At 35.4% G+C, this 16,402-nt stretch overlaps 1 protein-coding gene across 2 annotated transcripts; it reads right to left on the bottom strand.

The window, feature by feature from the left end:
• Positions 1-5,991: 5,991 nt before the first annotated feature.
• Positions 5,992-16,080, bottom strand: LOC107746035 (spermatogenesis-defective protein 39 homolog). Of its 2 annotated transcripts, XR_001640650.1 has the most exons (20): positions 15,994-16,080; positions 15,589-15,681; positions 13,743-13,845; positions 13,535-13,666; positions 13,411-13,449; positions 13,258-13,322; positions 12,603-12,659; positions 12,123-12,215; positions 11,970-12,003; positions 11,777-11,879; positions 11,582-11,609; positions 10,311-10,384; positions 10,147-10,222; positions 8,668-8,790; positions 7,906-7,947; positions 7,234-7,410; positions 7,053-7,142; positions 6,869-6,973; positions 6,495-6,679; positions 5,992-6,411 (listed from the first exon to the last, which is right to left on the bottom strand). XR_001640650.1 is itself a non-coding variant. In XM_016560094.1 (19 exons), the coding sequence occupies exons 2-19, from the start codon at positions 15,679-15,681 to the stop codon at positions 6,659-6,661; spliced, it is 1,455 nt and encodes a 484-aa protein (XP_016415580.1). In that variant the 5' UTR covers positions 15,994-16,080; the 3' UTR covers positions 5,992-6,658. The 2 variants fall into 2 exon arrangements, 1 of the variants encoding a protein (XP_016415580.1); XM_016560094.1 differs by having other exon boundaries at positions 5,992-6,679.
• Positions 16,081-16,402: the final 322 nt, after the last annotated feature.

A 16,402-nucleotide genomic window follows, 5' to 3' on the forward strand; every position in this document is an offset into this window, starting at 1 on the left:
GTTCTTACGACACACCTGGTTGAGGGTGAGGTAGACCGTGGCCAGGTTGGCTGGCAGGCCGATGATAAAAACCACAATGTAGAGCACCATCAGTGGAACGCGGTCATCTTCAAAGGATATTTCACACTGCACCTTCACACTCTGGTTCACGGTCGTCAAGATGCTCTGTGCCACAGTGGATTCCTGCATCATATCTGGGGGGAAAATAAAGAGAGAAATGAGAATGAGGGGTGAAACACAACTGTGGGAACCCTGCACTTGACATTGGAAGAAAAAAATAATCATTCCCATGATTCATTATTTTGTGGCCATGTTTTAATCATTTGTTCCCTAATTTTAGTTAAATCGTATCCACCTTGTACTATTTTGTTTCCTCATTTATTTAAATAGCTGCCACATTGTACTAGGTCATTCTCTTAATTGTTATAAATTTAAATTGTTGCCATGAGGCTTATTAATATGCCATGTGAACAAATTTTTAGTTTGTGTACATACAATATCTTGTTTTTTTCCCCAACATGTGTAGGGCTCTGTAGAATTTAAATGAAAAAAAAAAAAAGTTTAAAATGTACACATTTTGAAATAAATATACATTTAAAATTAAAGAAAAGTTTTCAAAATAAAAATGGCAAAGACCTTAAATTAAAAAATACAATAAAAATAACAACAGACACAAAAAGGTAAAAGCCTGTTTCTACACTAACACTAAATGTTAAACAGAATAGGTGTGCTTTGAATTTTATTCTACATTGGGCATATCTAATAAAAGTACAGTAGTTTCCCTTTGACCTGACTACTGATAAACAGCAAAGGGGTAAAACTATCCAATCTAACCGCATGACACTGTATGTAGTGTTTCAGTGTTTCTGCCATGTCTCATCCATAGTAAAACAGCCACATTCCCCTTCATCTCCGCACAGCACATTGTAGCACTCCCTACGTTTTCCCCAGCTAGACAAGACAGCCACTGAAATATTCATAGAGACCCCATGAATCATAGCGTAACGGTCTCGCCCTAGACATTCCAGAACGTTAAACTGAGTGGTTATTGAGACCAAATTGAATAGGCACAGTAATTGAGCAAGATGTTTTTAAAGTTCAGAGACAGTTAAACCACCCATAGGTTTATGCAAACTACAGACTACGAATCACTTCCTTTCTTTGTTGCTTCTCGCTTTTCACACTGAGAAAACCTGACCTTGCACATGAACTCTACAGAGAATTGGGCAACTAAATAGTGCAAGTCCTCTATTTGACCTAATGACATATCAAAGACAGTTGGACTGGCAATAATGGCATTGATGGTCAGTGTCAAGAAAGACACGGATACAAAGACAGTGGAGGGAGGAGGAGAAGAATACCAACAGCTTTAGTCTTCATTGTGTTCTGTGACCTCCTTAAAGTCATTAAATAACTGGGTGCTAAGACAGACACTGTGATTTTTGGATCAGATGAAACCTTTTATTCCCTCGTCACATATCATTAGTGTCAAGACACTGGCGATGCTCAGTCAAGTGTATGAGACCTTTATTTTTAGAGGCTCCAAACAGATTTGGGGGAGCAAGTTCAAACATAATGCTCTACAGCACGAAGATGCCATACATACCATTATTTATGATCTGAAATGCATTGGATTTAAAATCAATGCGCTTTAAATGTATCAGAACAGAAAAATATATGTTCTGAGTCTAAATTAAACTAACATCTTTATTAAATATTTATGACTCCTTTGTTTGTCATAATGCTGACACCAAAATCAAACCATACTAAACCTCCCAAGGAAATTTTTTAAATTATTTATTTATTTGCTAGAAATATGACATTTAACACTTTAGACCTATGTTTTTAAAAACCTCCTAAGGTTCCCTGAAGATACTCCAGAGGGTCAGCAGAGAAGAAACCAAATGAAATTTTAATTTCAAATATCAGCCAACTTTCTAATTAATGATCTGCTAAGGAGTAATGACAGTTAAACCACCCATAGGTTTATGCAAACTACAGACTACGAATCACTTCCTTTCTTTGTTGCTTCTCGCTTTTCACACTGAGAAAACCTGACCTTGCACATGAACTCTACAGAGAATTGGGCAACTAAATAGTGCAAGTCCTCTATTTGACCTAATGACATATCAAAGACAGTTGGACTGGCAATAATGGCATTGATGGTCAGTGTCAAGAAAGACACGGATACAAAGACAGTGGAGGGAGGAGGAGAAGAATACCAACAGCTTTAGTCTTCATTGTGTTCTGTGACCTCCTTAAAGTCATTAAATAACTGGGTGCTAAGACAGACACTGTGATTTTTGGATCAGATGAAACCTTTTATTCCCTCGTCACATATCATTAGTGTCAAGACACTGGCGATGCTCAGTCAAGTGTATGAGACCTTTATTTTTAGAGGCTCCAAACAGATTTGGGGGAGCAAGTTCAAACATAATGCTCTACAGCACGAAGATGCCATACATACCATTATTTATGATCTGAAATGCATTGGATTTAAAATCAATGCGCTTTAAATGTATCAGAACAGAAAAATATATGTTCTGAGTCTAAATTAAACTAACATCTTTATTAAATATTTATGACTCCTTTGTTTGTCATAATGCTGACACCAAAATCAAACCATACTAAACCTCCCAAGGAAATTTTTTAAATTATTTATTTATTTGCTAGAAATATGACATTTAACACTTTAGACCTATGTTTTTAAAAACCTCCTAAGGTTCCCTGAAGATACTCCAGAGGGTCAGCAGAGAAGAAACCAAATGAAATTTTAATTTCAAATATCAGCCAACTTTCTAATTAATGATCTGCTAAGGATTATCTAGTGTTGTAATATTAGTTAATGTATATTAATAAAGTTATTATTGTAAGGTATTAGCTCTAGAGTGTTTCAGAGAAAATAGTTTTTTATTGAGGTTAAAAGATGAAAATCCCTGCTCTGGGTAATTAAAACACATGAACAATTACACGTGAAGGCACACATGCACACCACTTCCTTTCTTTGTTGCTTCTCGCTTTTCACACTGAGAAAACCTGACCTTGCACATGAACTCTACAGAGAATTGGGCAACTAAATAGTGCAAGTCCTCTCTTTGACCTAATGACATATCAAAGACAGTTGGACTGGCAATAATGGCATTGATGGTCAGTGTCAAGAAAGACACGGATACAAAGACAGTGGAGGGAGGAGGAGAAGAATACCAACAGCTTTAGTCTTCATTGTGTTCTGTGACCTCCTTAAAGTCATTAAATAACTGGGTGCTAAGACAGACACTGTGATTTTTGGATCAGATGAAACCTTTTATTCCCTCGTCACATATCATTAGTGTCAAGACACTGGCGATGCTCAGTCAAGTGTATGAGACCTTTATTTTTAGAGGCTCCAAACAGATTTGGGGGAGCAAGTTCAAACATAATGCTCTACAGCACGAAGATGCCATACATACCATTATTTATGATCTGAAATGCATTGGATTTAAAATCAATGCGCTTTAAATGTATCAGAACAGAAAAATATATGTTCTGAGTCTAAATTAAACTAACATCTTTATTAAATATTTATGACTCCTTTGTTTGTCATAATGCTGACACCAAAATCAAACCATACTAAACCTCCCAAGGAAATTTTTTTAATTATTTATTTATTTGCTAGAAATATGACATTTAACACTTTAGACCTATGTTTTTAAAAACCTCCTAAGGTTCCCTGAAGATACTCCAGAGGGTCAGCAGAGAAGAAACCAAATGAAATTTTAATTTCAAATATCAGCCAACTTTCTAATTAATGATCTGCTAAGGATTATCTAGTGTTGTAATATTAGTTAATGTATATTAATAAAGTTATTATTGTAAGGTATTAGCTCTAGAGTGTTTCAGAGAAAATAGTTTTTTATTGAGGTTAAAAGATGAAATAAAAAACTTCCTAAGGTTCCCTGAAGATACTCCAGAGGGTCCGCAGAGAAGAAACCAAATGAAATTTTAATTTCAAATATCAGCCAACTTTCTAATTAATGATCTGCTAAGGATTATCTAGTGTTGTAATATTAGTTAATGTATATTAATAAAGTTATTATTGTAAGGTATTAGCTCTAGAGTGTTTCAGAGAAAATAGTTTTTTATTGAGGTTAAAAGATGAAAATCCCTGCTCTGGGTAATTAAAACACATGAACAATTACACGTGAAGGCACACATGCACACACCCTGTTTTCAGATTGTAGGTGTCCTGCACAAAAAATAAAATAATAAAATAAAATGTAAAAAACCTGGTACTTCTCAATATGTAAAAAGCAAACATGACTATGATTTTGTTTAAATGTAGCGTATAAAATCGCGTGGCTCTTACCTCTAAATGGTGTTAAGAATGTGTCCGCACTTCATCCACAACCACTGAACTTACAGTGGTGTAGCGCACCGCGTGAACTGACGAGGGGCAGCGCACGCACATCTTTACGCCACACACGGTCACGTGATCCTCGCGCTTCTGCTTTCTGTGACTGCGGGCTCAAAAGGTGTTTCAAATGAATGAGAAATTAGAAACCTCCATGATGACGCAGCCGCCTATCTAGAAGCATCCTCGGCGCGTTCTGGGTTGTGTACGTGAGCGAATCGAGGGCGCTCAGGACGCGCAAGTGCTACATATCATTAGGTTTTGAAACTGTCTGTATAAAAAGTTTTTTTTTTTCCAGATATAAATGTAAAGTATCAAATAAGTTGGTAAAATAGGCTATATGAAAATGTAGCCTACGTGTCATTGCTGTTATGCAGGAAATATTTTCAATTAAAACACATGAACAATTACACGTGAAGGCACACATGCACACACCCCGTTTTCAGATTGTAGGTGTCCTGCACAAAAAATAAAATAAAATGTAAAAAACCTGGTACTTCTCAATATGTAAAAAGCAAACATGACTATGATTTTGTTTAAATGTAGCGTATAAAATCGCGTGGCTCTTACCTCTAAATGGTGTTAAGAATGTGTCCGCACTTCATCCACAACCACTGAACTTACAGTGGTGTAGCGCACCGCGTGAACTGACGAGGGGCAGCGCACGCACATCTTTACGCCACACACGGTCACGTGATCCTCGCGCTTCTGCTTTCTGTGACTGCGGGCTCAAAAGGTGTTTCAAATGAATGAGAAATTAGAAACCTCCATGATGACGCAGCCGCCTATCTAGAAGCATCCTCGGCGCGTTCTGGGTTGTGTACGTGAGCGAATCGAGGGCGCTCAGGACGCGCAAGTGCTACATATCATTAGGTTTTGAAACTGTCTGTATAAAAAGTTTTTTTTTTTCCAGATATAAATGTAAAGTATCAAATAAGTTGGTAAAATAGGCTATATGAAAATGTAGCCTACGTGTCATTGCTGTTATGCAGGAAATATTTTCAGGCCCACCATCACACCTCGAATTATTGGACAAATATTAAATATTTGAATATTAAACCTACAATTTGTCAAGATTGAAATACTGTTAGTTTTCTTGTATCACATTACCACAGTAAAGTGAACCTAAACCAATTTTTTAATACAAAGAAAATCCAGCATCCATAAAACTGGTATGAAGAAGATTTCAAAACAAACGAGTTGGTTAAAACATTCAAAATTAAAAACCAAAACAACATACTATGAAAATTGCCTTTGTGTGCAAAAACTTCCATTGAACTAAGAATGATAATTACTTTAATTATCAGCGTATTTTTTGTCATAACCCCAAATAATAGGCACCTCAGATGTCTATAATTTGTATGAGTAGTGTTTTCATTACCTGTTACACAGTTTATAATCTTCAATTAAATGTATTATTATCAATGATAATTTGGGGTTTAAAATGATGCAGAATAGGACAATTTCAAAACATATGATACATTTTAAAAAATGCTAAAATAAATTAAATACATTTTGATTAAAATAAATGAAATAAAAAAAATTTAAATTAAAGGTTTCATGATGTAACATGTAGTTGAACAAACTAAAATTTGTGGAAATCCAATGAAAAAGGTTATGTGACACACAGTTTATTTTATGATCCAAAATGACGCCACAGGGGAACTTCCTGGCTCATACTGCTACCATGCACTCAATTTGTGGTTAGAAACCATCCTCCGTTTACAGAAACTGTGTGGTTACCCTGCAATCAAGTCAAATCTGTACTGTCGAAACAGTCAAAACATCTTTAACAGCTTTTATCTTACCAAGATTCAAATCTTCAGTCATATTCTTTTCTTCATACCAGAAAACCTGTATAAACAGTTCAGTATCGTATTATTTTTAATAAAAAATAAAAAAGAGGGGTGAGGAATGTTCAAAAATCCATATACAGGCAAACAAAAAGGTGTGAGGGGTTGAAGAGTATGTTCACGTCAGCAACCACTGATAGCCTCCCTTATTTCTTTAGAAATGTTCACCTGTAGAGTTGGCAGAAGGACACTTGGCAGTTTAATCATACTGAACAGATACATTTGCAAAAGAATCACTCAGAATGACTCACTCCACTGGTTCTCTGAAATGTTCGATTCCTGTGAGGATCTCAGTCCTGTTTGTTCAGGATTAACTCCGTATTAAGCAGCTTCATAGTGTTTTTTGTGTAACATTGTCTATTAAAGAGCTCTGACAAACATCTGCCCACCACTGCCTCGTGTCAGGATCCAAGTGTCAGTTTTTCCATCTGATTTGCTGAAGTAACAAAAAAAAGAACAAAAGTCACTTCACGCAAACACAATTTTGCATTGCAACAAATGAAGTGACCTGTAGAATACACTGATAAATTACTGTAAGATGTTTCTCAAGATTTCTCCTCAAACCTACTCATACTACACTGTGAATCAGAAAATGACTCAACAGTGGAGGCTCACTTCCTCTTACCACGTTATTAAGGAGATCCTGGATCTTCCTGTATTCAGGCGAGTCTCGTTCCAGCTTCTCTCTGTAAACGATAAGCTGCTGCCGGTCCTTCAGGTCTCTGTATGTCTGAATGAACAAAAGAAACGCAGTGATTTACACTGAGAAAGCCGTAAACGCTGCCATAGTGACTCGAGAATGAACTCACATTGATGACGATATCATGGCATTTATATTTCAGAGCCCCGCTGAGTTTGAGGTCTGGGTCGTCGATGAGGTTCACATACTCCTGCAGCACCTGCAGATCATGGGAAAGCCCAATGAAGAGCACGCCGGGATGGGCAGAGAGGAAACTCAGCAGGTTTATTACAACATCGAAACTGATGTACCTGTACAGGGGCGCTGTTCTTATGCAGGATGTCCACCACTCTGTGAAAGCCAATGGGAGATCTTTTCTTGGTGTATCCCAGCCAGTTCTTGGTGTTGAACAGACTATCCACATCAAACCAGGACTTCAACTTCGCTCTTGCGCCAAGAGCCGTGAGAATGTACTGCTTTTCTGAAATCTGCAAACATGACAGGTTACAGTATATGGTTTGTCAGTAAGGGAAAGAAACTCTTTTACATAGACTGTTATTAAAGACTTCCACATGTGCTATTTATACACTACTGGGGCCAGTTGCATAAACATAGTCACTATGTTAAGTCTTAAGAGCTAGTTTCATCAACTATTGGCTAGCCAAGAGTTAATCAGACTTATTTTTGCATTCAAATTAGACCATTCTCCCTTTTTATAACTGACTTTATGACCAAATTAAAAAAAGAGATGACTAACTTTTTAAGACTAGTCTAAGCGGTTTATGCAACCGGCCCCTGGTCTAGACACACTTGAATGAATTTGTTTCTAATGACTGTAGAAACATCTAAAGGTGTAGGTGTTCATAGACAAATATGAAAACTATACTATAAAAATAGTAATCAAGATGGTAAATGTTAAATACAGTTAAGTACAATTTGAATTAAATACAAGTAATTTGATGACAAATGACTGTTTATTTTACCCGGAAAGTTTTTCTAATGTTCGAAGGGCTGCTAAAAGTTCCCTGTAGAAGAAGAAAAGGATGAAAATGATTGAAATACAGTTGCCCAACAAGTATCTGGAGATTTAAACAACACGTTAAAATGTATAAATATCAAACCAGGTGACATTTATTTAAAACTAGCACTTTTCAAAAATCACACAATGAACCTTGTTAGGTTTCAGATTATTTTTAAGTGTGACTTAAGTTTCTAAAAACTCTCTGAAGCTGTGGAAAATTAATATATACAAGAAAATGAATTAGTCAGTTAGTAAATTAATTAGCCACAAAATAAGACAAGCTTAATGTAATACAATAATTATATATAAAATGTATCACGGTTTCTAAAAAAAAAAAAATTAAGCTGCACAAATGTTTTCAACATTGATGTTAATCAGCATATTAGAATGATTTCTGAAAGATCATGTGACATTGAAGACTGGAGTAATGATGCTGAAAATTCAGGTTTGCATCACAAGAATAAATTACATTTTAAAATATTTTCGAATAGAAAACAGTCATTTTAAATTGTTATAATATTTCAAAATATTACTGATTTACAGTATTCTTTAATCATTGCCTTGATGAGACTTCTTTTAAAACCAGAATCTTTCTGACCCCCAAACTTTAAAACAGTAGTGTATATTGCAATACTTCATTTCTAGATTATATGTATTAGAATATATTCAGTTTGTCTGCATAATATTTTACAATACAGTGCAGGAGTGGAGCATGAGCTTGTACCTCTGACTCTCCATAATGGTAAAAGCAGGAGTAGTACAGTGTGGTGATGATTGGCATATTAAGGATGGACGCTTTTCTAGGGAACTTCTTAAAGATTTCTGCAACTGCCTTCTTGTCACTAGCCTGAAAAAATAAATACACAAATGAAATAAAATACAGTGAACACACCAATTAATTGGTTCTGATACACCCTTGAAACTGATACTCCCTAATTAAAACTGATACACCCTTAACATTAGGTTTTCTCATGTCTGACAAGTACTTAGGCCTGCTTCACACATCCTGTGGCTGTGCCACATATTCATTTCAGTGCTCGACTGCTCGTATTAACAGATTTTGAAACTCACAGTGGAAGTGTGAGCAGCGATGCTCTGTGTCTTAGAAGCAACAATGACGTTTCTGAGCTCAGCTTATTATATTTGCCAAATATTATGAATATAGCAGAAAACAGTAAAAAAAAAAAAAAAAAGCACTACAAATTGTTTTATCAACACAATCTTGTCTGTATGAAAAAACACATTACAATGGTAAATAATTTGCCATTTATAGAAAAAAAGGTCTAGGGCTTCAGGCAAGTTACAAAAACAATTTCTATTCAGTAAATCTGTACATTTTATTATCTACCATATTATTAAAGAAACTTTCAATACAGTAACCCAGAAATCACATTATTTTCTGCACTGAGCCATAGTGAGTAGCAGACACAGGATGTGTGAAACAGAAACATGTCAATGACGTATTTAGCGATATCTAACCAGACTATATTCACATTACATAACTGACTGCAAACGGAATCTCACTCTCATACGTGTTATTATGCCATAAGAACACGTTTCACTTGTTTCATAATCTAAGGAAACATCTGCCGTGTAACCCACTTTGAGAAAAGCCTCTCGCTTCCCTCTGTACAGAGAGACCCATCACCTACCACACCACACTCGGGAAAGAGGAAGAGCGAGGAGGTGCAGAGGAAATGTTTCTTTAACAGCATGGTAAGGTGAGGCAGAAATAGAAATGCAGACAAACTTTGTTTCATTTCGTTTCGACATTAAAAAAACCTGTATACACAGAGACAAGAAGTCAGCACGGTCATGGTGTCTTTTTCTTTAGGGTGACATTTGGGATGGGGTCCGTCATTCTTTTTCCAATTCCATTTGCAAGCAGTAGAGAAATGATTGTACTATACTACATTACACAGTTATTATGTAGTTGTACTATATTACAGTACTACATCAACCAGTAAACGGTTTCATTATTCATATACTTCATACACTTCTCATGATCTTAAAAAAACTGAAACTAAAAATTCAATTTTTTTATGGATGACTTTATTGATCACTACACAAAATTCATACTTTCATTAGTTTTATTTCATAATTTGACTGACTTGACTATTATTCTAAAATGTGCATAAGGGAATAATATAATGATATAATATAAGGGAATAATAAACAGTAGTGAGTGGCTGGACTCCCTCACCTCTATGATTATTTGCCTCTCGAGGAGTGTATAGTGGTCTTGAACGTAAGTGGCGTCATCTTGAGAGAAAGGAAGGCTGAGAACAAACCGAGAGATCACACAGATCATTAAAGGTCAGCAGATGACTCTGAACTCTCTGTTGAATCCCTCTGAAAGCTCTTTACCTGAGACAACTTTTGAGGAAGTCTCTTCTTCGACCTTCATCCTTAATATTTAAGTGTTCTTTGTAATGCATCAACTGTTTAAAATATAAAGGAAGCCAGTTTAACGTGTGTGATCAAACAGAAACATTACTACAAATTACTAGGGAAATATTTGTTTCCACCTGTTAACATTAGTTAAAATGAAATGAAAACATTGAAAAATACTTTTAAAGCATTTATTAATCGTTGTAAATGTTAATTCCAACGTTTACTAATACATTATTAAAATCAAAAGCTGCATCTGTTAATATTATTTAATGAACCTGAGCTAACATGAACTAACAATGAACAATTGTATTTTTTATTAACTAATGTTAACAAAGATGAATAAATACGGTTGCAAATCTGTTTATTGTAAATCTACTTATTGCAAAGTGTTACCAAAATTTTTATTAGAATGTCCAACTTCCTCTCTTTTCACTTTCATTTTAGACAAATAATGTCACTGAGGCAAAAGCAGAAACGTGTTAATTTTGTTAAGGCCATTTTCTTCCTCTTTTCACTTCTATGAAATTTAAAGTTATTTATACTTATACTTATTTCAGCTGACATTAACCCTCTATGATGTAGTAAAAGTATGTAGTTATTTTTTTCTGCTTAAAGTGGAAGACTTAAATATAATCAATATTTTTTTATATATATATATATATATATTTTTAATCTTGTCTCAGATAACATACCATAACGGAAATAAAATTATTTCAGTTTTATAGTTGTTGCCTTCAGACAACACTGTACCACTGCGGAAAGAGTACTTTACAAAAATGGGGAATGCAAGACTGTGTAATTTATAGAATTTTAACTCTCTCACAAATTCATATTTCTCATAACTCTCTCTTTTTATTTTAAAATGCAATGTACTAGCACCTGACACTTTTGGTATGCCCTAGTGTGACTCCATTATCTTAAATAATGTTATCGTAACAATCAACGTATGTTTGGATCATCGGTTACAGGTTTACTTTTCACAAGGGAAAATATGCTACTGCAGTACATGTGTAAACATGAAAGAGGAAGTGTTTGCATTTCAATTAGTTAATACTGGGCTCTCCCCTCCTGTTTAAGAAAGCACCCATGAATTGGGAGGTGCATTTTGTTGAAGCGAGTCAAATTTAGTCATATGACCTGGAGGCGGCATTGCTATAGAGGGTTAAGTACATATGGTCATGTGGGTACTGATGTGTGTACAAGCTATAATGACAGTCGAGTATGTAAGTGCAGTTAGTACCTACCGCCATATCTTCTGTCCTGCCAAGAGCCCTAAAATACAGTCATGTGACCAACGTGATAAACAGTTATTCAAATAAAACACACAGCAATAGATGGAAAGATGCCAACCGCCCTTGCACAAAAACATTGTAGACACATCTATTTTTAACATGTTACTCACTACGAGGGGAAGTTAAATATATAAACCGCAAACTTACTTCAGTAACTCGACCAAAAGCTTTTGCTCTCCCATCTCTTTTAAATAGTGAACATAATGACGCAAAGCCACATCTCTCGCCATTAACTCTCGAAAGAGGATTTCTGCCACAATGACAAAAAACAAAAACATGACTTTCTATAAAATATTTCACAAAAAAGAGAAGGAACTGGTGAGATCACAAAACATCTCACCTTTACTTAATGACTTTTTTAAAAATATCAAGACCTGCAGTAGGAAAATGTAAAAGATCAGTGAATAAGGCACAAGCCGTTCCTTCTGATATGAATCATCATAAAGTCATAGCGGCGCTTCCATATAGAGTATGTGAGAGATGTGCGGCTCACAGCAGTGATGACGTTGCCATCATAAACAGCAACTGCTTCATCCAGCAGCAGAAGTTTGTCCTGCAGAGAGCGGAACTTTTCTAGGGAAAATGCCTGTAAAAGAATCCTTTTAATAAGATGCAAAAAGCATATTTTTCCATGTACAAGCATTCAAAAGTGGTCATATATTCTGACAAAATACTTCTTTTTTTTTTTTTTGCAAGCAACATATGAATACGTGACTAATATTTGATTATATTATAGTAAATATTTTACGAGTGTGTGGTTCTTTTTTTTTTTTTTGGAGGGCTCTTAAAAATGTGAAGTGGAAATAACTGGGCCTGCACCTACTTATCAACTACAATGAGAAATAAACAAATGGCTTTATCCTGTTATATCAGACCTCCTGACTTCTCCTTTAAACTGACTTTCCAGTGCAGTATATCTTCAGTATATAGCAGTAAATATACTTTCTATATACAGCTCTTTGCTGCCCCCTACCCGTCCTTTCTGCATTCTCCTCACGGTTTCCTCAGGACTCAGGTCACTGACAACATCCTATGACCATTTAGAAAACAAATCAATGTTAGAAACTTATAGAAAAAAAACGAATTACACCGTGGAAATTTCTGGACAAGCTTACACTATCATTCAAAAGTTTGGGGTCAGTAAGTTGATTTTTTTGGAAGAAAATAATACTTTCATTCACCAAGGATGCATTAAATTGATCAAAGTGACAGTAAAGAATTTTATAATGTTACATTTTCAAACAAATGCTGTTCTTTTGATCTTTCTATCCATCAAACAATCCTGAAAAAAATATATCAGAGTTTCTACAAAAATATTATGCAGCACGACTGTTTTTAACATGTTTCTTGAGCATCAAATCAGCATATTAGACTGATTTGAAGGATCATGTGACACTGAAGACTGGAGAAATGATGCTGAAAATTCAGCTTTACCATCACAGGATTAAATTACATTTTAAAATACATTCAAATACAAAACATTCATTTTAAATTGTAATAATACTTCACAATATTACGGTTTTACTGTATTTTTTATCAAATTAATGTAGCCTTGATGAACAAAAACATTACAACTCTTACCGACCCCAAATGTTTGAACGGTGTGTAAACATGTCCATAGGTATTACCTTTCCATCTGACTTGGGCTTCCTCAGTTCTGGTGCGTATGTTCTAGAAGATGTGTCGCTAAAAGCTAGAAAACAGTGAACAAACACACTTAATTAGAACAAATGAGAATATAGGCCTAAATCATTCTAAATGCTTCAAGGACTTGAACTTACACTCGGAGAAGGACTGGAAAGCACCAGGTTTGCTCTTTGCTGAGGGAATAGAAACAAAATCAGATTGGTGGTGAGTCTATAATGATTGAACTAAAACGTTCAAGAACTCTTCACTGTAGATTACCTTTAAACAGGGAGCTCAGGGAGTATCCAGACCCCTGTTTGGACAGTGAAGGAGTGGTGTCTATTTTGGGAAAGCTCTGCTCACTGCCTGAGCGGATACTGGAGGCAGTTTCCTTCACCGACCAAGAGATGCCTAAACACAAACAAAAACTGATGAGCATCCAGATGAGGTACAGACAGTAGCAGAGATCAGAGAAAGGACTGCATACTTCCCACAGGTTCCCCACTCCAGCTGACTCTCTCAACATCATCCTCATCCTCATCATCATCGTCCACCAGGATGCTGTTCACGGCCCGTTTGGACTCTTTCAGCTGGGAAATAACAACACAACATAGTCTGAGTCAGGGCTCTTTAAACTGTGGGCCACACAGAGAAAATGTGCGGAAAATATAATACAAACATCGTACAAAATACATATTAACTTTAAGAACAGTTTGTGATTTTTAACAATTTCTAAATCTTTCCTCACCACTGTCACCGTGTTTAATTTAATTCATTTAATTTATCCACTTTAATTGACTATTTTCTGTAAACATTGAAAATGTGTTCGTTATGTTCTCATACAAATTAGATTACCTTGTTAATTAAATATAAAAGGCAAATATTTTCCACGTAACATTTCGGTCTTTTGCTTTGATGTCTGTTCAATAGCTAACAAAAAGCCAACTATTTAATTTCGGAAAGAACATGTTCTGCGATCTATTTGAATTCTATTGAGAAACTGACATGGAGAAAGTCAAACATTATCTAAAAAAAGGCACATAAACTGAAAAGAGGAGAAAACAATCTTGCACCAGCACTACTAACATATATTAAAATCTTTTTAAACTACGCATGACCACGTTTACTAGAATTTATCACGTTTTATTGTAGGCTTATTTATTGTGGTAAATTTTGTCTACGTGTAGAATTGATAATAGATGATCCGTTAAAAGGAATAGATTTTTCCCTATAGATTTATATTACAACTGTGGCATGTTGTAGCTATTGCTTCTAAATGTGCAGGCTGTTGTTTTTCATAACAAATGCTAAAAGATTAATAAAAAAGTCATTATTGGCCTGGTAATGATTAATAAGCTAGCCTTATTATAACAGATGCTACAGTTAAGAACTATGGTACATTTTCATAAGAGCAAATACAAGTCAGAATCGAGAGCCATGTGCAAAATGGGTTCTAATGATGAGTGATAGAAAAACCTGGCCTTCCAAGAGATGGCACAGATTAAGATTAGATTAGATTAAATCATTAAGAGCCTGATGAACTGTTAAGGAGTAAGAAATAAACAATATCGATATATAAAATGCTAAAGTCCATGTAAAGCAGTATTAAATATCTGTTCTGAGTTTGTTACACCACACGGTCCGATTGACACGGGGCCCGGTGTGGCTGCACCAGTTGCACCCCCCTAAGGACGGCCTGCGATGACAGTAACTGCGATTGAGCAGGGAGACCACTGATGTGGTCTAGTTATTAGTAATTAGTGTTAGGGGAGGGGCCATGATCAGTACGTCATCAAGACATGATTTCAGCCCTGCCCTAAAAAAATCCTGAACACAGACTCCACAATTCAGTACTTCATAGTTCATAGTCTTTGTAACGTGTTTTCAGCAATACATTTCTAACATTTAGAATGCGTTTAGAAACAATTCTCTGAACTGCCTTTACACAGACTTTAAGTTAGATTGACTCTCCATAGCATGTTGAATTAGAACATTCTGTCAAACTATAGCCTAAATAATATAAAATACATTATATTATATCCTATGTAAGCAAGTAATTGTTAACTAGGCTATTAATTTATTGCAGTTATGTTTATCAACTAATTTTGTACGTGTGGATGATAGCACAAAAGACCATTTTACAAAAATAAACATATAAACAAACAAAGCTTATGAGAGAGCATGACCCGGGACTCCACTAAAACAGACCACTCTTCAACCCCCCCAATGTTCAAACCAAAACCACGCCCTTGGTTTTATAAGGCTGAAAGGGCCATAAAGTGGTAAACAGGCGTTGGACTCCATAGAGCTCAATGGAAACACAATCAACTGACCTGTGAAAACTCATCGTCTTCATCATCAAATGTGAACGCTTTAAATTTGGAGCTGTTCCAGTACTCATCATCCTCTGGTTTGGCCCGTGTCATCTGAAAAACACTCACAATTTAGACTCGTGTAGACAGCAAACAGTGCTGCTGCAGCTCCATTACTGCGCTTCATCTGATCTGTGCCACCGCAGAGGCTCTCAGCTACACGACACATATCCTAGCAAACATGCCACTTCTTTATTTAGCCATATGCTGCTGTCATCTTAAACTGCCACTTGCATTTCGAGATTCGCCAAGATTGTAATTTGTAAGAAGCATATGCATCCGCATTATTTTGCTGCTTGGAGCATGACAAACAAAAATGGCAATATGATATTATAATATTAATTATAATAACGATATAACACTTACCTTCGAAATATAAGAGTGAAAATCGACACATGAAAAGTCAGATTTCTTTCCTACTAGTTCCTGGTTTTAATATGTCGCCAAAATAAAAGTCCGAGAAACGTTTGTGTGTGTGTGTGTGTGTGTGTGTGTATGTAACTGCTGTATTTGAGATATTAGCATTTATAACAAATTAGTTAATAGAGAATTTGTTATAAATAAAAAAATAAAAAAAAGATAAAATGTTGATAATGTAAAAACGCAACTTTTTTAAAAACAAATTTACAGGGATAATTTTTCCAAGGCACATTACATAATTGTTTTCAGGTATTATTGTTAGCTATTTTTCCCTCAGTAATTCAAACTCTCACTTTAAATTGTTAAATTTTTTTCAGAGAGAGAGAGAGAGAGAGAGAGAGAGTCCTTTACATTA

The sequence above is a fragment of the Sinocyclocheilus rhinocerous genome, unplaced genomic scaffold, assembly GCF_001515625.1.
Source record: "Sinocyclocheilus rhinocerous isolate Xijiao unplaced genomic scaffold, SAMN03320098_v1.1 scaffold40, whole genome shotgun sequence".
Taxonomy (NCBI): Eukaryota; Metazoa; Chordata; class Actinopteri; order Cypriniformes; family Cyprinidae; genus Sinocyclocheilus; species Sinocyclocheilus rhinocerous.

What these genes read in the sequence shown, in the direction of transcription:
- LOC107746035 (XM_016560094.1), bottom strand. Translation starts at nt 15,681, where the DNA reads ATGACACGGGCCAAACCAGAGGATGATGAGTACTGGAACAGCTCCAAA. An exon ending in AAGACGATGAGTTTTCACAG is followed by an intron (nt 13,846 to 15,588) that starts GTCAGTTGATTG and finishes GTTATTTCCCAG; the next exon opens with CTGAAAGAGTCCAAACGGGC. An exon ending in ATGGCAACGTCATCACTGCT is followed by an intron (nt 12,004 to 12,122) that starts GTGAGCCGCACA and finishes TTCCTACTGCAG; the next exon opens with GTCTTGATATTTTTAAAAAA.